The sequence below is a fragment of the Bos taurus genome, chromosome 17 (assembly GCF_002263795.3).
Source record: "Bos taurus isolate L1 Dominette 01449 registration number 42190680 breed Hereford chromosome 17, ARS-UCD2.0, whole genome shotgun sequence".
Lineage (NCBI taxonomy): Eukaryota > Metazoa > Chordata > Mammalia > Artiodactyla > Bovidae > Bos > Bos taurus.
In genome coordinates, this window is record NC_037344.1 from 57634846 (window position 1) to 57656902 (window position 22057).

At 48.6% G+C, this 22057-nt stretch overlaps 1 protein-coding gene across 5 annotated transcripts in view; it reads left to right on the forward strand.

The window, feature by feature from the left end:
- Nucleotides 1–22057, forward strand: part of KSR2 (kinase suppressor of ras 2) — a 485372-nt gene that overhangs the window by 440821 nt on the left and 22494 nt on the right. For all 5 annotated transcript variants that reach the window (XM_059876166.1, XM_015475495.3, XM_059876167.1 and 2 more), the window contains 3 exons: nt 15150–15246; nt 16200–16333; nt 20629–20760. In XM_059876166.1, coding sequence (XP_059732149.1) covers nt 15150–15246; nt 16200–16333; nt 20629–20760 — 363 coding nt within the window. The remainder of the gene's footprint in view (nt 1–15149; nt 15247–16199; nt 16334–20628; nt 20761–22057) is intronic.

A 22057-nucleotide genomic window follows, 5' to 3' on the forward strand; every position in this document is an offset into this window, starting at 1 on the left:
ACCCGTAAATGCAAAGACATCCCCCCAGCACACATACACACAAGTATATACTACACAAGTGTACCCGTAAATGCAAAGACACCCCCCAGCACACATACACACAAGTATATACACATACTACTGCCTTCTTGCACACGTACACACGTGAATTCACTCCCATGTAAACAATGTACACATATTCATATGCACACACGCATGCATACAGGCAGAGGCACTTGAACCCATAGAAACAAAGTGCATGCACTTATCAGTATGCACAGACGTGTCCTTTGCTACAGGGATCCTTTGCTGGCAGCGCATCAGGTAACCTCCCCCTGCTGGCCCTGTCCAAGCCAGTGGTCTGCAAGAAAGGCATTCTAAAGCAATTTGGGATTTACCTCACTCCGGTGCACATTTGTCCAGCTAATTTCATGCCCAGGGGCCACCTGGGAAGGCTCTGGTAGGGTACGGTGTGGGAAGTCAGGCAGGGAATGGCAGAAGAGGTAGGAAACTCAGAAACATGTACATTGTGTGACATGAACTTGGTATGTGCTTCCCGGTTAAAGTCACGGCATGCCAGGCTCAGGTGGGTCCTTGATGGAGCCTCCCTCCAGTCAGGGGTGGCGGTGGGCAGTACATCCATCTCCACTGTTGTGGAACTTAGCTTGCAGAGAAGTCCCTGGCCTGCATTTATGCTGGCCCCAGACGCTTGCCTTCTCCCACATTTGCCTGGCTGAATCCCCAGCGGAGAGCTGTGCCCCTGCACTGCCCGCCCACACCTGGCGGGGAGTGTTGGCTCAGGGCATGGGTGGATGGTGAATGGTTGGATGTGTGAATGAGGGAACAAATGAATGGAAAACCCACTTGACCTTGACCACACCCGGTTCTCAGAGCAGAGAGGAATGGTTCAAATCTGTCAAACTCCTAGACCTAGTAGCCCAATTTCTGCTGACCCACTCCAGTTTCTTAGAACAAAGGTCAACAGCCATTTTCCATAATGGACCAGACAGGAGATATTTCAACTGTGTCAGTCCCTGTCATAACTACTCAGCTTTTCTGCTGTGATGCAGAGGTGTCCACAGACAATATGGAAACAAAGAGTGTGGCTGTGTGCCGACAAAACATTATTTCACAGAAATTTGAATTTCATGTAATTTTCACAGGTCATAAAATACCATTTCTCTTTTGAATTTTTTAAACTTTTATTTAAAGGTGTTAAAAGTAGCTATGGATTTATCATATATGGTCTTTATTATGTTGAGATATGTTCCCTCTCTGCTCACTTTCTAAGGAGTTTTTAGCACAGATGAGTGTTCATTTATTTACTTTGACAGCACCAGGTCTTGCAGCATGCTGCAGGATCTTTTAGTTGAAGAATACCAATACAGGGTTCCACGGTGGTTCAGTGGTAAAGAATCTGCCTGCCAGTGCAGCATACATGGATTTGATCCCTGGGTCAGGAAGATCCCCTGGAGAAGGAAGAGGCAACCCCACTCCAATATCCTTGGCTGGGAAATCCCATGGACTGAGGAGCCTGGCAGGCTACAGTCCATGGGGTCCCAAAGAGTCAGACACGACTTAGCAACTAAGCAACAACAATATGAACTCTTGGTTGTGGCATGTGGGATCTAATTCCTTGACCAGGAGTGGAACCTGGACCACCTACATTGGGAGTGCAGAGTCTTAGCCACTGGACCACCAGGAAAGTCACAAATGGATGTTGGAAAAGTAGGAAGATGAAAAGTCCCCTTCCCCATCACCCCCCAGGTCTCTGATGAGAGGGAGACAAGCATCAGTTTTATCTCAGGAGCTCAAGAACATTGGTTTTCTCAGCCCTCAGCCTCTGTTCTTTCCATTTCCTGAAGAGGCCAAGTAGCTTAGAGATTGAGAGCAAGATGTACGTGTCAAATAGACCAAGGGGAGAATGCCAGCTCTGCCTCGTGTATCTTAGCTGTGTGAACTTAGAAAACAACCTCACGAGTCCGAGTCTCAGTTTTCCCATCTGTGAAGTAGGAGCGATACCTCCCCAAAAGGGTCAAGTTAAGAGTAAGACTAAGTAAGATCATACATGCAAAACCTTTAGCAGAAGGCTCACGGGAAGGTTCAGTGAATGGTATTGCTTATTCTCAGGAGGCAGCATGGCTCTGTGGCTGTAAGCCCACAGTTTCGTCTCAGACAGGTCTGGTTTCCAGCTCAGCTTTGCCAGTCGAAGCACAGCCTTGGGAAATTCCATCCCCCTTCTGCTTTTTGGTTTCCCCATCTCTTCCTGAAGGACAAGAACCCAACAACTCTAGAAATTTCTACACATATTCCCTTTCCCCTTTTCTCCTCCCTTCCTTCTCCTCCCTCTCTTCCCAAGGGTGGAAAGGACACAACTCTTTATGGGGTTACACACACCACTCATCTGTCTGCCCCTTCTCCTTTACCAGCCCCACAGTCACTTTGTCAGACTGAGTGAAGTGAGTCAGAGAAGGACAAAAACCATACGATAGCACTTACATGTGGAATCTCTAAAAAAGTGAGGAGGGGGGCGAACAGAGGAGTGTACAAATGAACTTATCCACAAAACAGAAATAGAGTTACAGATGTAGGTTACTAGGGGGTAAGCGTGGGGGAGGGATAAATTGGAAGACTGGGATTGACATATACACACTACTATAAGGAGATCAAACCAGCCAATCCTAAAGGAAATCAACCCTTCATTGGAAGGACTGATGCTGCAGCTGAACCTCCAATACTTTGGCCACCTGATGCAAATAACGACTCATTAGAAAAGACACTGATAGTGGGAAAGATTGAAGGCAAGCGGAGAAGGGGATGACAGAGGATGAGATAGTTGGACGGCATCACCAATTTGATGGATATGAGTTTGAGCAAGCTCCGGGAGTTGGTGATGGTGATGGACAGGGAAGCCTGGTGTGCTGTAGTCCATAGGGTCACAAAGAGTCGAACACGACTGAGAGACTGAACTGAACTGATATATAAAATAGATAGCTAATGATAACTTGCTGTACAGCATAGGAACTCTACTCAATACCCTAGTAGTTTATATGGGAAAAGAATCTGAAAAGGAGTGTATGTGTATAACATTCACTCTTCCGTACACCTGAAACTAACACAACATTGTAAACCAACTAGACTCCGATAGAGTTTTTTAAAATATCAAATAGTCAAATTCATCTTCTTCATTAGGGATGCAATTTTTTCAGAGGGAAAGAGATCCATTGGGACTTTCACATAAGGGCCAGTCACTGGCCATGTGCCCTGACCGGGCTGTAAACCCTGTGCAGAAGACGGGGGAGCAGTAAACAGCTTTCTGCCCTGAGAGTCACAGCCAGAGAGCCTTCCAGGCGAGGCTGGGCTCCTGGGAGGAAGAATTTGGTTCCCACTCTGCTTTCTCATTTCAGTCTGTCACCAGTTCAATGTTTTTCAAACTGTCTATAGCATAAACATGTGTCTAGTTTCATTTAAGTCTGACTCAAAGTTGCTTTTTTCCTTTTTTCTCATTTTACAAAAGTAATACATGTTTATTGGAGAAAAATTAGGAAAAAGAGATAAGCAGGGAGAAAAAATTTCTTGCAAAGCTTCTAATCCCACAGCCCGGGACTAGGCCTGCTAACACCCTGGAGTCTATCTTCTCTGTGAGTTTTAATGCATATGAATTAGGTGGTGTATGTATACACTTTAAAAACAGTCATTCAGTTGACTGTTCAGTTTACAAAAATGTGGTTCTGGTCAGGGGCAACAGTAACATATCCAGTTGAGTTTTGATATCCAGCTCCAGAGGGAAGGACCTGGGTCGGTCCAGTCTTTTTGTGCCACAGAGAGCCTTGGGCAGGAACGAGACCTGAAGCTTCCTTGCTGAGTGGGTCTGGTTTGGCACATAGTTAGTTTCATGTGCTGAGCTGGTAAGGAAGATCTGCTTTGGCCCGGAGCATGGCTCTCCCAGGTCCCACAGGCGATGGGAAGAAGGAAAGTGGTTGGAGTCCCTCATTTCTTTGTTCATCCATTCACCCATTCTGGAAGCACTACCTGAGTCCTCCCCCAGGCCTGGCCCATGTGTACTGTCCACTGGACTTGGCTTGCATGGATGCATCCAGAAGCCTCCAGATCCTCTCCCACGGTCTAGCTCCCTGCAGCCTGCCTTGCCTGTTTTTGGGTGGCAGCTGAGAGTTCCCAAACAGAAGCAACAGAGTGGGTGATGAGGCCAAACGTGGGCTGGCCCTGAATTGAAAGGGTGGAAGGAGAGGCCTAGAGCTGGGAAGGGAGGGAGAGTCTCAGCTCAGTGGATAAACAAGGGTTTCTAAGATCAGGTCCTCTGAGCTGGGCTCTGCCAGTTCCTGCTCTGTGAAACCATCCTTTCCCAGGGGATCTTAAGAAATCCTGGAAAGACAATTTGAGACTTGGACTCGGGTCCTGACCCCATTGCCCACTGACTATGGGGCCCTGGGCAGGTTACTTAACCTTCCTGCACATGAATTTTTCCATTTGTAACATAGAGCCTCCCCTCCTGTGCAGGCTGGCATGACAGGGTCTCGGCTCAGTGCCTTGTAGAGAGACCACCATCAGCTCCAGGCAGCTAAGTGCATGTAGAGATCACACTCCTGCTCACATGGATAACCAACTCTTTTCTGGAATCACCTCTCCTCATAGTTCACAAAGCACTCTGAGTTCCAAAGATTTCAGGTAACTTGCCTAAGACCACATAGCTAAGAAAGGACAGGCTGACTCATTGCCTCGGCTTCCTCATCTATACAAAGGGTTAGGGTTAGGGTTATTTTGATCTATTAGGTCTATTTTGCCAAGTTATTAGAAGCATTCAGTGTGATGATACCTGGGAACCTTTTGGCTCTGTCTTGATCCCCAGGGAAGCCTTAGGTAGATGGTCATCTTCCTAAACATGATGAGGCCTGCCCTCCTTGGAGATATTAGATCAGGGTCATTTGGTTGGATGTTGCCAGAAGTCACTCCACAGTCCTTGCCCTGAAACAACAGAACAGGATGTTGGAAGGACTCCCCGCTGCTCACCCTGGCTACCTGTTCAAAGAGGCACCCTCTCCATGCTCACGGTCTGCCTGTCCACACATGTGCTTCCTCATTGCCCTCATCGTCACCTACAGTTATTCTGTGTGCCTGTCATCTGTCTCCCCCACTAGAACGTCAGCTCCATCACCAGGGAAATGATCCTTTTTACCTTGTCACTGCACATACCTGGCCTGTGTGCGTGTGTGCGTGCTCAGTCATGTCTGACTCATTATGACCCCATGGACTGTAGCCTGCCAGGCTCCTCTGTCCATGGGATTTCCCAGGCAAGAATACTGGAGTGGGTTGCCATTTCCAGGGGATCTTCCTGGCCCAGGGATCGAACCCGTATCTCCTGCATTGCAGGCAGATTCTTTATTCACTGAGCCACCTGGGAAGCACCTCCCTGTTAATACCTAATTGGCAGGAGGGGAAAGTTGTCAGGCCTAAGGATTAAATGAGCCCAGATTTCCCAGAAGTTAGGACAGGTACCACCAGCCCCAGAGAATATTGAACCACTAGTGGGATCATGATTTTCCTCTTAATTCTCTCTCTATCCTTCTGGTGACATTTAGGAGAAACTTTTCATTCAGTTCTGGTATTTAATCCCACAGACGGAGGAGCCTGGTAGGCTGCAGTCCATGGGGCTGCGAAGAGTCGGACAACTTCACTTTCACTTTTCACTTTCATGCACTGGAGAAGGAAATGGCAACCCACTCCAGTGTTCTTGCCTGGAGAATCCCAGGGACGGGGGAGCCTGGTGGGCTGCCGTCTATGGGGTCACACAGAGTCAGACACGACTGAAGCGACTTAGCAGCAGCAGCAGCAACCCTTACTTGCCAATCATTTAAACAAAAAGAGGAGGCCTTAAGCTTCAACCATTTGGCAGGCCATGATGCCAAGCAAGGGTTTAATTTTGGTTTTTAGTGGGTTTGTTTTCATTGTATATCTATTTTTACATTTATTTGGGGCTAGAAATTCTGAGTTTCCTTCTGATAATGATAAAAGGTAATGATACATTTTCTTCCTGAAGTACACTTATTTTTCAGAGGCAGTGCATCTAAAGGAAAACTATTAGCAAGTGATAAATAATAAGAGCTGGCCAATCTGGCAAAAAAATCTTTAGGTGGTTTTGGAATGATTGCAATGTGGGAGGTACCAAGTGAAATCCTCACTGAACTTTAGGTGATGCTGAGAAAAGATACTGTAGAGTCCAGGAGAAACATTACTTGGATGTCTCTGATAAAGTCAGAAGAACAGGTCTTGGGCAGTGGCTGGACCACACAGTGTGATGAGAGGCAAAGGAAGCAGCCAGAAGTTTTTGCAGTGAACTAGAGGCCCAACCCTCCCCAGCTGGATGCCGGTGCCCCTGGAACACTCCCTCCCTCAGAAGACACAGAACAGGGAGGACAGAATGTCACAGTCAGCGGCTAGGACACCCCTTAAAATGTACAGAACCCCTATCTCACTCCTTGTAGGGCCCAGAGGATTCAACACTTGGCCTTTCTGGATTTAGCAAAAACGGAGAGAGGAATCCAGTGAAGTGGAGATTATAAGCTGCTTTTTCCTTCCCACTTCTTCAAGCATGGCAGGGTATCCAAGCCTGGGTGGGGTTGGGGGTGGTGCATTGCAAAAATAAAGAAAAAAAGCTGAAGCCCTGCTTTAAAGCACTGCTAGTTCCTGCTCTGCATATTCCGAGGCCTTGAGGGTCCCTGTCATCTTTCTTGCCTGGCTGGGACATGAGCCTTCCCCAGCCAGCCCCTCACTTAATGCAACTCTATAACTCTTCATTTCCTGGACGCAGGTCGGGTTAAGCAGGTGGCACACAGCTGGCATTTCTCACTCGCTTTCTGGCATTTCCCATTTTTATGGGAAGCTAACCTGGCTTTTTTTTATTATAAAGCCCCAGAGTGCCAAGGTTTAATATCCTCGGTGTTAGATTCACAAAGTACTTGGAAGTTAGAGATTGCCTGCGGCTGGAATTTGATGGAGCAGCAACTTGTCACTGGGCGTGTGATTTATTTGCTCAAGGGAAGGGGAAAGCGCAGAGGGCAATTAAGTGGGTTTTGAGTTTTGAGAGATGGGGATGCTGAGAAGTAAGTGAGGAGGAGGAGCAGCTGAGGGGTTGTAAATCCCTTCTGACAGAACCCAGTGTTTTTAAAATAATAGCTGACTTTAAAAACAGCTAAAAATCAGGCAGAGCTGAGGACGGTTCCCACCCAGCTGTTTCTTTTATCTGGAGGATCAACACTTGGGGAAGGCGGACACCTCTAGATGCTCTCTAGAGTCCGGCCATATGGCCTGGGCTGTGCGGTCAAGTGTACTGCATTGATCCTGCCTCAGGGCCTTAGCACCTGCTGGCCCCTTAGCCTGGAGGCCTTGTCTCCCAGATTTCCACACAGCCAGCTTATTTCTTTAGTCTCAGCATGCCATTGCCTGGAGCAGCTTTTCCTGAGTGTCCTAGCCCAGAAGGTTCCCAGCTCCACCATGTTTTTCCCAGTAAGTCTGTTCATTCTGTTCATAGCACTCATTCCACCCGGAAAGTTCATCAATTTGCTGGCTTACGTGTTTATCGCCTAAATTCTCCTCATCCCGGCAGGCCCAGATGAAGATGGGCCCGCCTCACTCACTGTATCTGTTACACCTAGAACAGTACCGGGTCCAAATGGCACTCACTAAAGGGACTGTGATTGTGAACTTAATGATCTCTGGGGCTCAGGAAAACAAGATTGGCTTGAATGACAGGTCTCAAAGTGGGGTCCCCAGACCACCTGCGTTATTAATAGCGTCACCTGGCAACTTGTCAGAAAAGCACATTCTCAGGGCTCCCCCTGGACTCTCAGAATCGGAATCTCTTGTGGGTGGGAACAGCCATCTTTGTTTTCCCAAGCCCTTCCGGGGAATTCTCACGCACACTCAAGTTTGTTGGCCACTGCCCCAGTGCTTAAATACCTGTGAGGTCCAGGCAGGTGGTGTCACTGCAGGAAGTGGAGCAGATGTGGCAGAGGAGACCTATGTGCCCTGTCGGGGGACATTCAAATGCAAGACCGAGCCTGCCCAAAAGTCCAACACCCCTTCCTTCCTAAAAGGACCAATTGTTACTTTCATCCAGAGCCCCTTAGAACTTCCCAAAAAAGCCCACAAGCAAAACAAGCCAAGAAAGGTAAAGATACAGGCCCCTGAGAAGGTGTTTTTGTTTGGTTGGATGTGATGTGGATGCTCTGGTGGGGATCCCACACCCAGGAACCCTGGAAGAGGAGGCCTGGCCATAGGAGGCATCACATCTCTCCATCCTTCAGAAGCTTTTGTATGTTGGGAGGACAGTGGCAGCCAAGTAGGCTAGACCCTACCCTCATGGCGTGTACAGTCCAGAGGGAGAGACGGCCCGTAATCAAAGACTCCAGCTGACCCATGTGGAATGGCAACCACAACAAAGGCTGCAAAGATGGAGTGCCCGGTGCCACAGGGGCCGACCTAGCTGGGGAGGCTTCTGAGGCCAGATGGGGAGAGCATCGCAGGCCAAAAAGATGAGCTGGCGGGCAGCGGCCCTGAGCTAGGCCACTGTGGCTGGAGCTCCATGAGCAAAGGGGTGAGTCATCTGCAGGGGCCAGACTCTGCAGGATCTTTGGACGCTGGAAGAGTCAGGTCTGTGTCCACTGTTAGGCAGTGGGGAGCCATTGTAGTGGGGGAGTGACCTGGTCAGCTTTGCATTTTGAAGCTGCCACTCAAAAGTTCTGGATGGAAGATGAATTGGGAGAGGCAGAGTGGCCATGAGGGGCATCATAGTCATCCAGACAGGAGAGAGTTATTATTAGAGGTAATATTAGAATATTATTAGACATAATATTAACATTATTAGGTGTGATGTGAGCCATGTTCAAGGCGTACACATTCTGGCCAGTTGCTGGGCCTAGCACTGCACTTCCGTGATCCCATTTCCCCCTCATACCCTATCTGCGACACTACTTACTACCGCTGAGTAAGTCAGTTGCTGCAGTAAGATTACCATGAACTCAGTGGCTTGAAACAACAAAAACATATAGCTCTGAAGGTTGGAAGTCCAAAATGGGTCTCACAGGGTTATTACAATCAGGGCTTGGACAGAGCCGCATTCTGTTCGGGGAGGGGAGTCCTTGGGGAGAACCCACACCTTGCTTTTTCCAGCTTCTCTTGGCTGCCTGCATCCCTTGGCTTGCAGCCGCTTCTCCATCCCCACAGCCAGCAAAGACTGGTTGATTCCTTCTCACATCACATCACTCAGCCTCCTCTACCGTCCTCGTCCTCCGATCTCCCTCTGCCTCTCCTTTGCCTCCTGGTTCACTTGCCACCTTCCCTCGCTCAACTGTTGCCTTCCTTTTACAAGGACCCTTGTGATGACATGTTGGGCCCACCCTGATCCTCCAGGGTAGTCTCCCCACCTCAAGAACCTTAATCTAATCACAGCTACAGAATCCCTTTTGCGCGTAAATATTCTTTCTGCATACATGCTCCGTAGTGTCTGACTCTGCGACTCCATGGACTGGAGTCTGCCAGGCTCCTCTGTCCATGGAATTTTCCGGGCAGGAATACTGGAGTGGGTTGCCATTTCCTTCCCCAGGGGATCTTGGCCCAGGGATCTAACCCCTGACACCTGCATCTGCCATGTCTCCTGCATTGGCAGGTGGATTCTTTACCACTGCGCCACCAGGGAAGCCTGTGGATGTCTTTGGGGGACTGTTACTGAGTTGACCACAGTTACCAATGGGAACACAGGTGAGCCACAGTAAGTCCCCAGGGCGTGCGGGCTCAGAGCGGGCAGAGTTGGGCTGGGAGCCGGTCTGTCAGTCTTCAGAGGAGGTTGCCCCCCGCCCCCACTCCCCACCATTCACGCTGGCCTGGCTCCCTGGCTTTGACGGTGAGGAGTTTGTGGGAGAGAAAGGAAACAGCTGCTATGGCGTTCAGATTTCTTTCCCAGCCACTGTTTTGGCAGAATGAGCCAGTTTGAACAGAGGCCCTTGGAGAGAAACCCACTAGATGGTTTTATCTGATCGGTTTTGACAAGCCTCTTTTAGGCCGGTTTACAATAAAAATCTTACACTTGCTGCACCAAAGGTTTACTGTGTCACCTGGGATGTGGGATCAAAGACAGCCTTTTATGAGCTGCCTGGGGCCAGGGCTGGGAGGGACAGTGACCTGTAGATAAGATGGGAAATTCCCAGTCCATGCTCCTCTTCTCAGAAGAATAGGATCTTTGTTGCAGAGCGAGGTGCTGTGTGTACACTAGCTCTTGAGGATACGCCCCAGAAGCTAGAGAGGTTCTAAATATATCTGTAAGCCACCAAAACACCTTCTCTTGACCTCCAGACTAACTCTGCTACTGAGGGCAGTGGACCTCATTAATCTTCATTGCTATCGTTGATGTTCGTAGTGATATTACAGCCACCATTTACTGAGGGCCTATAATATGTTGGAGTCTGAAAAAAATTATTAAGATGGGAGTTAACTCCCCATCAATTGCTAAAAGATAGGAGTTAAGAACATAAACCCTGGAGGCAGCCTGCTTGGGTTCAAATCCCAGGTCAGCTTCACCTCTCTGAGCCTCATCTGTAGAAACGGGGCTGATCCTGAACTCAGTGAAGTCAAAGATGCCATCGACTAGAACATGTACCATTTCTTCCATGTACCCCAGAGAAAGGCAGTGCCCGTAAAACTGTCGCCTGTCCACGAATGCAAAATGCATTCTGATTTCAAAGATGCTCGTTACAATGTGAGGAAATGCCCATTGAAATCAGTGAAACACCAAGAGAGTACCCACCTCCTGGGTTCTAGGCTTAGACTGGCGCTGGGCACATATAAAGGGCTCGGCCTGTGTTAGCTGGTATTGTTACTATTATCCCCATTTTACACATGAGGAGGCGAGTATGAAGTCACTTCCCCAGGTCACCCAACAAGCAGTAAAGGGTAGAGTTGGAATTTGGATTCCCTCAGCCCTGTGTCTCTTGCATGGCACCCCGAATCGTGTCCAGCACCTGGCACCCGCACCGTGGATGCCGTGGCTGTGTCCCTGACACAGGTCCTCTGCCCCTCTGGGTGTCTGTAAGAGGTGGGTGACAGCGTGGACCCTGCAGGGATGCTTAGAGGATGCTGGGGTGAGTTAGGTTCCACACGTGCTCAGAAAACCATCCCATCCTCCCTTCCCTTCCCCACTGCGCATCCACCAGTGGCTTTTAGGGCACTGGCATTAGCCACAGAAATCCCATGCTCAGAGCAGTTGCCGCGGATACTTGGACCGACCTGCCTGGACTATTGGAGCCTCAGCCACTCGTGCGCCTGCCCAGTGCCTGTTCTGCTCAGAGCTCAGCCCTCACCCCACACCTGCTCTCACTCAGCCACGTATACACACCTGAGCAGGCGCAGCCCTGCACGCTGCCCCCCTTTCCCCTGCAGGTACTGTCCCTCTGGACTGTGTGAAGCATTTAGAAACGGATACCAGGGGTGTCGATATTGGCTGGGATTTTGTTTCAACACCATGTATTAATGGTTCATCCTTTCCTCACTGATTTTTAATTTACTTTTAATTGGAGGATAATTGCTTTACAATGTTGTGTTGGTCTCTGCCATACATCAACATGAATCAGCCATAGGTATCCATATGTCCCCTCCTTCTTGAATCTCCCTCCCACCTCCTGCCCCATCCTACCCCTCTTGGTTGTCACAGAGTACCTGATTTGACCTCCCTGTGTCATACAGCAAGTTCCTACTGGCTATCTGTTTTATATATGGTAATGTGTATGTTTCCATACTACTCTCTCAATTCATCCCACACTCTCCTTCCCCCACTGTATCCAGCAGTCTGTTCTCTGTGTCTGTGTTTCCACTGCTGCCCTGCAAATAGGTTCATCAGTACCATTTTCTAGATTCCATATAAATGTGTTAATATACGACATTTGTCTTCCTCTTTCTGACTTTCTTCACTCTGTATAGGCTATAGGTTCATCTACCTCATTAGAACTGATTCAAATGTGTTCTTTTTCATGGCTGAGTAATATTCCATTGTGTGTATGTACCATAACTTCCTTATCCATTCACCTGTTGATAGACATCGAGGTTGCTTCCACGTCTTAACTATTGTAAATAGTGCTGCAGCGAACATTAGGGTACATGTGTTTCTTTCAATTTTGGTTTTCTTAGGGGTATATGCCCAGTAATCATGGATTTTTTTTTAAGTATATATTTTTGGAAGGATAATGTATCTACCACAGTGTTCATATCCTAAGAGGACAGCCTGATGGATTTTCACTAAACACACATCCATATAACCAACATCCACATCAAAATATGGCGCATCACCTGCCCCCAGCACCCCTCACGCCCTTTCCAGCCTCCCCACGAAAGGTCACCGCTGTGCTAACTTGTAGCACATAAACCAGTTTTGTCTGCTTTTGGACTTCATGTAAATGGAATCATTCAGTGTTTATGTGGCTTCTTTTGCTCAGCATTTGTTTAGAACTTCATGTCTTTTGCAGTTAGCAATAATTTGCTTATTAATAATCCAGTTATGAATGTATTTTGTTACATGGATGTATCATCATTTTTCTGTTGGTGGACATGTGGGTAGGTTCCAGTTTGGGGCTAATATGAATGGATTGCTATTAACATTCTAGAATATTCTGGTACATTCTGGTACATGTCTGTAGGTCAGTGTGAGTATGCATGCCTCCTGGGTACATGCTTAGGGAAGGAATTGCTGGTCCTGAGTTATTTGTATATTTCGCTTTAGTGGATGTGCCAAGCTGTGATCTTACCAATTGATATCCTACCAGCCTGTGTGTGAATGTGTGTGTGTGTGTGTGTGTGTGTGTGTGTGTGTGTCCAGGGGGCTCCAGATGCCATAGGTGGTGTGTGTGTGTGTCCACGGGGCTCCAGATGCCCTAAGGTGGAAGGAGAAGCACAGACTTCAGCAGCTGCTGCTGGAAAGGAGGATGTGAGCAGGGGAAAGGAGACAGGGATGGACATTTGAACCCTGCAACTTCTACACAATCACTCTGAGAGTCTAGGAGTCTTGGAGCCTGTTGCAATTGTTCACCATGCTGTCTACAGTGGGAACATATAATATTTCTTCTGGGCTCTGGCGGATAATCAGCGTAGGTGACTATTCAGGAACAGCGTCTCTGGGCGAGGGAATCCACCCACGGTCTCCACCATCCTGAATACTTAAATGTCACTTCGGTCTAATTGGCTGTGCAGCCCACTCCCCGATCCTCCACCTCGCCTCCAGCAGCCACAGCAAACGCACTACCCAGCAAGAGGGGACAGCCCTGAGTCACCATGGCTGTCACCCGCTGACAAACTGGGCAGCCTTGGACAGCAGAATCAGCCTGTCTGTGAGTCAGCTACCCTGGGAATCTCACTTCAAGCAGGTGAAGAAACCAACCTTAGTCGAAGATCATGAGTGATTATAGGTAGCATGATGAGCGAGTGGACAGATGGGTAGATAATACGTGGACAGACCAATGCGACGTGTGTATAAATATATAATTCTTATATATATTTGCACACAAGTATGTGTGTGTATGTTCACCATTTTATTGATCATTTACCACCTCTCGTAATAGCCAGCATTTCAGGAATAGTGACTGTATTGGGCATGGAGAATTGCCTACACCCTGACACACCCAATTTTATATGATTCTCCTAAGTAAGCTGATAAAAGCAAAATCTGTATTGACCCCATTTTACAGATAATGAAACTGAGGCTCAGACAGGTTAACTCTCCTGCTCAGGGTCACAGCCACTGACAGACATACCACGGTTCCAACCCAATCTGACACTAGGCCCCTGTTCTCATTGGTGGACACCAGTGAGAGAGATCTTTTCTTATTCGGTCCTCGTACTAACTTTGTGGCTAGGTCTCCTTAGATCCTTCGATAGATGAGGAACCTGAGGCCCAGAGAGGTTAGGTAGCCCACTGAAAGACACAAGACACATGGTAGGTGAAGAGCAGAGCCCTTCTGACACCAAAGTTCTGGCTATAACCACAGGATCTCAGCTGATTCTAGCCCACAGCAGGGCTTGGTAACTACTAAAGGAATGAACACGAAGCCAAGAACATTTTAGCAGTCAAGTCACAGATTAAAAGAAAAAGTCATGCCATCATTTTGACACAGAAAATGAACGTTCCTAGTGTCCTTCCTTCTTCTTCCAGCCAGTAGTGGATGCAGTGAGTGAGACATGGTCCTAGGGGTGGGGATGCCATGGGGAATCTAGAACTCATTCATTCTCTCATTCATTTGGTGACTGTTCATCGAGTGTGTGGTCTGTGTGCATCAGGAATCGTGCTCATTGCAGAGGAAACGGATGGATAAACATGCCGGCGATTAAATGAGGTGTTACTGTCACTGTATAATGTCCTTTTTCATCTTGTCACTCATCTTGAACCGCTGGTCCTCAAAATGAACTCAATGAGGCTGCAAATAGTTTGAAAATCCTCTGTCCAGACAGGCATCTGGTTTGGGGGAGTGTTACTGGTGTTTACACACCCCTGTCCAAAGGCTTGAATACATCATTCACGTAGTACACATCAGCGATGGCTTTGCTGGTCTTTCGTCACTGTCCCCACACACCAGTGGCTCCTGGCAAGTGATGGCAACTGGGATGAGGGGCCAGCAGAGTGCCGTCTGAGTGCTGCCTGTGGACTGCCACACACAAGTTATCGGTTTCGAGCAGATTTTCACCTGTGAGAGCCTGGGTTAGACAGTACATGGCATTCCTGCTTCTGGGCTAGGCTAGACTCTGAAGGTATCCTTGGATGCCGAGGCGGGCAGGGGGAAGCTGGTGAAGATCCTGAAGAACCCCAAAGGACTTGCTCTCAGACCTGCATCCCAGAACCGGAATCAAGGTCCAGTAGCAGGCTTAATATCTCAGGGGCATAATAGTGGTGTGTCCACACACGCCCCACTCTCTATGCATCACTTTGTGTGTGTGCCGCACAGCTTGCAAGATCTTTATTCCCCAACCAGGGGTCAAACCTGGGCCCTGGCAGTGAAAGCGCCAAGTCCTAACCCCTGGGCCACTTGAAAATTCCCTCTGTGTGTCGCTTTTAATAGCTGTTGTGGGTGGCCCTTATCTTAACAACTGCCAGCCATTAATTTTGTTCTTTTGCTTTCCAGCCTCTGTAAGGGCCGGACACTCTACTCTGTGGTGAGAGACGCCAAGATCGTCTTGGATGTCAACAAAACAAGACAGATTGCCCAAGAAATTGTGAAGGTACTGTAGGGTCTGGGGCCTCCTCCCTGAACCTCAGAAAGACCTTGCCCCATCCTGAGACTCATGGTCTAGCTTCAGACCAACAGTTTGGGCTTAAAAGCAATTAAACTTCACCTGAATGATACCAGGTGTCATGTGTGTGTAACAATTGCTAAAACAACCATTAGAGACGGTCAACCAATGTTTGGTTTCCTTCTGGTGTCCCGTCGTCAGGATAATTGGGTGTGTGCAGGGACCAAGGGGCTCTTCTCATGACTAGAATTCCTTACCCCCTGAATCCTTGAATTCCCATGAGTGTAAACCATCTCTCTCCATAGCTGCTGGGGAACTATCAAATTGTTGGGTGTTGTTTGGGATTAGAACAAACAAGAACATCCTGTGTTTTCTGGGTACCTCATGACTCCGTTATATTCAGGTTTTTATTCTCCATTGGATGTGTTAGGACTGAACTTCAAAAAAGAAATAAAACTGTGACTGCTCATTAAGGCAAAAATAGAAATCTAGATATTTCACCCTTGAGCCTGACCTCCCATAAGCCTTTCTCCATGTTCTTGATTATTGCCTCATGATACGTCTCTTGAGGAACACAAGTGAATTTCTGCAGTGGTGTGGAATAAGATCTAAGGGGTTCCTTTCTCTTGGGGGCCCTCTTTTCAGATTTGGCCCTGCCCCTTTCCCTCGGGGGAGATCTTTCCTTGCTTCTTTTTCAGGAAGCAGAAGCACTTAGATAGAGATGGTTTTGCTATGATCTGAGGCTGGTGGCAGATTTCTGCCTTGGGGACCCTGCCTGTTCCCACTTGCCATGCCTTCTCCACCCTACTTGCAAGCCTGGGTGTTTGGACCCCAGGCCTACAGCTGTTCAGCATGTGTGGTCTCAGTGGGAAGGCAGCGCATGTGAACCGTGAGCCCAGGCCAGGCTACAGTGAGCACAGAGGTGTCCTTGTCTCCTGCAGGGCATGGGCTATCTCCACGCCAAGGGGATCCTGCACAAGGACCTCAAGTCCAAGAATGTCTTCTACGACAACGGCAAAGTGGTGATCACAGACTTCGGGCTCTTCAGCATTTCTGGGGTGCTGCAGGCTGGCAGGTGAGCGCTGGTTGGAAGGGCCCCGAGGGGTTCTCGAGAGGTGATGGTCAGGGGATGGGAAGTCACCCAAATGGCCTTAGTGACCTAGACGTGATGCTGGACCTGAGATTGTTTAACCAAGGGGCGAGGCTGCTATGCCTCTGGTGCAATGCTGGTGCCAGGTCAGGCTCTGAGTCCCATGGGGCCTGTCTTGGAAGTGGTGCCTTTGAATGGGCACAGAGCTTCCTTCAGTCCTGCAATGCCCTTGCCCTTGAATTTCACCTGAGGACTCTCTCCTTCCTCCAAGCACGCACATGGAAGTTGGACTCACCCAAGCACCCTTGCTCAGTTTTCATATGAATTCCTTCATTTCAGTGCAGCTGGAGTGTAGTTGAGAGCAAGAGATTTGAAGTCAGACCCACCCAGGGCCTAGTGTGGCTTGGCCACTCATTAACTGTGCCTCCACGTTCCTGCAAGGAAGATGATGGGTATGATGGTGCCTACCTTCGGGTCTTTATGAGCGTAGAATAAGATAGCACACAGCGAGCGTCCAGCACAGCGCCTGGAGCGCATCAAGCAGTATAAACAATAGCCACTGTGGAGCTGTTCTAATTAGTATGAATTTGCATACACCTCCCCAGTATCACCCAGGAGGATCATTAACTATCGTTAAGTAATTAAAGCTCAGCCACCACTCACCCTGGAGCAGGCTGCCTTGAGCTGACCAGTGAAGAAACAGCCGGGATCCTGAATAAACAACCCTTAATTCCGAAGGTCTGCCCTTTGTAACTTTTAATTTGGAGAGTTGTGCTCGCGCGTGCACACACACACACACACACACTGTAAACCCAGTGTGTTTCCTCTAATCACGGCTCTATAACAAATGGTGTGCCTCTCCAGAAAGACAGCTTTACACCCCCCTCCAGGCTTCTCTATTTGTACTCCTGTTTCAGCTGATTTGGGGAATCTCTGATCTCTTTGAGGTATGCCCCAGGAGCCCCAATACTCCTCCCGGCACAGTGAATTTTCTTCATGCTCTATGATACTTTGAATCTCGGTCAGACCATCTGAAATTTGGCAAAACCTAATCTTGTTGTTCTTTGCGATGCAGTTAACAATGAGAAGCTTAAGGGTTTGTTTGTTCTCAGATATTACTTCACCCAAAGAGATTCATCTTCCAAAATGACCTATAGTCCCTAAGATAAGAAAATAAGGAGACAGGAGATTAATAGATAGATGGAGAGGGTCGTCAAGCAGAACCCAAGAAGCCAGGTGCTCACTGAGGTTGCAGTTTCCTGGTTGGGGAATAGCTGCTTCCATCACCCCAAGGTCAAGGGCAGAGAAAGCAGTTGGTGATGTCATTATGAACCTAAGTACTGTGTGTCAAGACATGAAGAGGCTCAGCAGGTGTCTCTTTAAACCTAGTTCAAGGCTCTTAAAAAAAAAAATCGGATTCTTCCCTCCTGGTGGCAGGTCCACACTCATCCTCCTGGCCAGTGGCTTTTCCCCCAAGTTGGGGAAAGCAGGGCAGGGCCTCTGCTTTTTTTCCATTAGATTCATGGTTTTCCTAAGCCATAGACTGAAGAAAAAGCACAGGGAAATGGAATGACCTTCAGCTTATTCATGGAGGCCCCATGTTAACCAGGAAGAGAAGTCAAATCAAGGGCAAGATGGCTTCTGGCCTTGTCCCCCAGATAGCACCCTGCCCCAACCGTGCCCCAGTCTGGTTGTCAATGCAAACCCAGTTAGTATCACAGGAGGCCAGGGAACCCTCAGTAACACCTCCCCACCAGAGACCCACATCACCTGGCTACCCAGGAGGAGCCATCAGTGACTTCCTGTGCTTTTTTTTTGTTGCTGGGGAAATAGGACTCAATTCAGAACTCTGCTCCCAAATGGTGCCATGGAATTCTTGTAGGATTGTAGTTAGGAGTCTAGTCGCTGGAGTTTTAAAGACTAGCAATCAAACAGATCTTAGTTCTTTCACTTTTTATCTCTGTGGTTTTGCGAGGGTCACTTAAGCTTTTGGAGCTTCCCAGGTGGTTCAGTGGTAAAGAATCTGCCTGCCAGTACCAGAGACACGGCTTTGATCCCTGGGTGGGGAAGATCCCCTGGAGAAGGAAATGGCAACCCACTCCAGTATTCTTGTCTGGGGAATCCCATGGACAAACTTGCCTGGAGGGCTGCAGTCTATGGGGTCGCCAAGAGTCGGATACAATTTAGCAGCTGAGCACACGCACACACTTAAACATTTTTGAGGCGATTTCCTCACCCACAGAACAGCAGTGATCCCCAGTTGATTGTGGGCGCCTGAGAATTAAATGGGCTGGAACTCCTGGTATACAGTAGGCACTCAGCAGGAGCTACTCGCCTTCCTGCCCTTCCCTCAGTTAGACCTTGGGGCATCCACAGGACTCTGTGCCCAGAAAGGGGAGATCAGCCGGGTCTGGGGCAAGGGTGAGTCACAGTAACAGTGAGCACATTCTGGACATCCAGACAGACGCCAGGGCTTCCCTGAGCCCATCCCCAGCACTGCCTTGTCTACAGCTGTTCTGCCGTCATCCAGAAAAGGTGTCATTTAAGATGCCAGTGCTATCGCGCCAACCGCCTATAGTGATACTCATAATGAAGACAATTTGGGTTGGTCACTGATAGGCCCGTCACCAGGGGAACAGGACACCCCAGGGTGTCTGTGCCAGGCCTGGGTCCCAGCCCCCTGCCAGGCATGTGCCTACATCCACCCCAGGATGATGGTTATCAAGTGACCCAGCCTTGCAGTTCCAAAGCTCCACTGCCCCAGCAAGTCAGGAGGAGGCAGAAGGGGCTGTTGAGTAAGATGGAAACTGGCAGGTTTGTCCTTCTGGCAGCAGCATCCCACCCCACACGGCCTGGGCATGCCAGGAGAAGGGCGGCTGGCCCAGGACACGACCCCTCTCTTGGATGACATTCTTACTTTGGACTCTAACCTCCATTCCGTTTCTGTGTCCTCAAGGCACAAAAACATCCACAGGGAATAATGATGTCCAGGAATCGTGTAGCCCTGGCAGCTGACCCAACCCTTCTCCTTTTCATTCTTGCGCCAGTCATCTTGAGTCCAAGTTCATGTGTTCATTTCACAGATGGGAAAGTGGAGACTCAGGTCTGTTCAAGGACACACAGCTAGTAAGCAACAGATGGGTCCTTAAACCCCCGCAGGTGTCCCCGATTCTAGAAGCAAGAACTCATTGGACCCTGCAAACTCATGGTTGGTTTGTTTTTTTAGTGAATGGATTTGAGTCCTATTTTCTAGCAGAGAATGTGTTCTATCAGGTCAACCTATACACATGTTCCCAACTGAGGTCCAAGGAGAGGCTGCCATGCAGTCTTGCTTTGGCTCTCACTTGGAGATGACCAGGGCACGGACACAGGAGTAGGTGGTGCAGTGCAGGGCAAGAAGCTCCAACTCTCGGGCCAGTTGGATGGGTTTTGCAACTCTGCCTCCCTGGTAGAAGGGCAGCCTCAGAGCAAGTCACTTAATACTTCTGAGCCCCATTTTCTCTTGTGCAAAATAAACTAGACTAGGATGAGTGAGTTGTTTTTAGGATTTAAGATTAATGTATATGAGACACATGCATGCAAGTGTATATATTGTATATCTCCTCCAGGAGTATTAGTCAGTTCAGTCTCTCAGTCATGTCCAACTCTTTGTGACCCCGTGGACTGCAGCACACCAGGCTTCCCTGTCAATCACCAACTCCTGGAGCTTGCTCAAATTCATGTCCATTGAGTCGGTGATGCTATCCAACCATCTCATCCTGTCGCCCCCTTCTCCTCCTGCCTTCAGTCTTTCCAAGCATCACAGTCTTTTCTAGTGAGTCAGCTCTTTGCATCAGGTGGCCAAAGTATTGGAGCTTCAGCTTCAGCATCAGTCCTTTCAATGAATATTCTGGACTGATTTTCTTTAGGATTGACTGGTTTGCTCTCAGTATTCACTACTAATCCAGTGTTTACTGAGGCTCCATATAGAACATAAGTGCCATGAATAACGAGGACCAGCTCTATTTGTTCGATGAGGATGGAGGAGGGGGCGCCTCAGTGTCGAAGGAACAGGATGACCGTTTGGGTGTTGAACGTCTCTCTCCAGACCATCCTGTCTTGTACCTCCCACTGGGTTTTGGCCTCAAGTACAAGGTCAGGCAGTGCCTTATGGGGAGCATAGAGCAGGGGAGAAACAGAAGGAAGCCAGCAGAGATGGTCCAGGGACTTGCAGTCAGAGATGGAAGACCAGTCCTCTCTGGGCTGTGGAACAGGGCTCACCCTGTGCTTCACTTCTCCAGGCGTGATGACAAGCTGCGTATCCAGAACGGCTGGCTGTGCCACTTGGCTCCAGAGATCATCCGCCAGCTGTCTCCCGACACAGAGGAGGACAAGCTCCCCTTCTCCAAACACTCAGACGTCTTTGCACTCGGGTAGGTGGCCCAACCCAGGCTCTTCAGAGCCCCGGCCTGGGCAGAGGGGCACTTCCCTTTTGGAAGGAGCAAGGCGTCTGTCTGAAGATTTCTGGGTGAAATTATGGAGGGAGGGGTCTGAGTGGGCTGTAGTAGAGAGACTATAGCAAACCTCCATGCCTGGTTTCTAACTGATGGTGCAAACATGGCAAATTGCCTGACTCACTCATTCATTCATTCATGCAATAGCTTTGTATTGGGTGCTTAGTATTAATGAACTGTCAAAAACTTAGTGGCTTAAAAAGACATTTATGATCTCAAGTTTCTATAGCCAGGAGTTTGGGAGCGGTTCTGAGCTGGCTCAGCATCTCACATGAGGTCACAGTCAAGATGTTGACCAGGGCTGCAGTCTCATCTGATGGTTTGACAGCTGAGGATCTGTTACCAAGGTGACCACTCACATGGCTGTTGGCAGGAGGCCTCAGGTCCTCACCACACAGGCCTTTCCACAGGCTCAGTGGCAAGAAGCTGCACTGCCTTTATGACCTGGTCATAGAAATTATATATAGTCACTTCTACCATACTCTGTTAGAACCAAGTCAGTAAATCAAAGTGAAGAGAATTAAGCTCTACTTTTTTTTATAAAAAGGAGTATCAATTCGTAGATGTTTTAAAACCATCATAGGTTCCCTATTCTCTCTTGTCTAATGGAAGACAGACAAGGAAACAGTTGTTTTTACAAAATTCCACGATAAATGCTATGCTGAGGATAAGCACAGGACTGTGGGAAGAAAGGAGGAACTAAATCCAGTCTGGGAGATCAGAGAGGGCTTCCTGGAGGAGGGGACTCCTGAGCCTGTGTTAAAGATTGAGTACAAGTGGTCCAGGTGAGGGCAAGTTCACGTGTTCCAGTGAAAAGGAACACGGGTGACAAGGAGCAAATTGCCCACCATGGAGGAACACACTGGAGAGCAGGGCAGGGGTGGAAAGAGAGCCGATGGATGAAGACTCAGGGGAGAAAATGAGACTAAGGTGGTGAGATGAAAGCCTAGAGCGGAAAGAAGGCACGCTGCAGGGACTTAGAGGCTGAGTTAAGCAGTTTCCATCTTCAGGGCACAAGGGAGCCACTGATGGTCGTTAAACAGGAGAATGACATAATCACATGTTGAGTTTTAGAACAATCTCTACTGTGTCAAAAAAAACAGAAAGGAGGAGGACAAATGGGGCCAGGTGACCAGTGCAGGGGGAGACCCTGAAATTCTGCACCGAATCAGTGCCAGGGGAATGAAAGCTGGGATTGGACATAAGAAGCAGGATT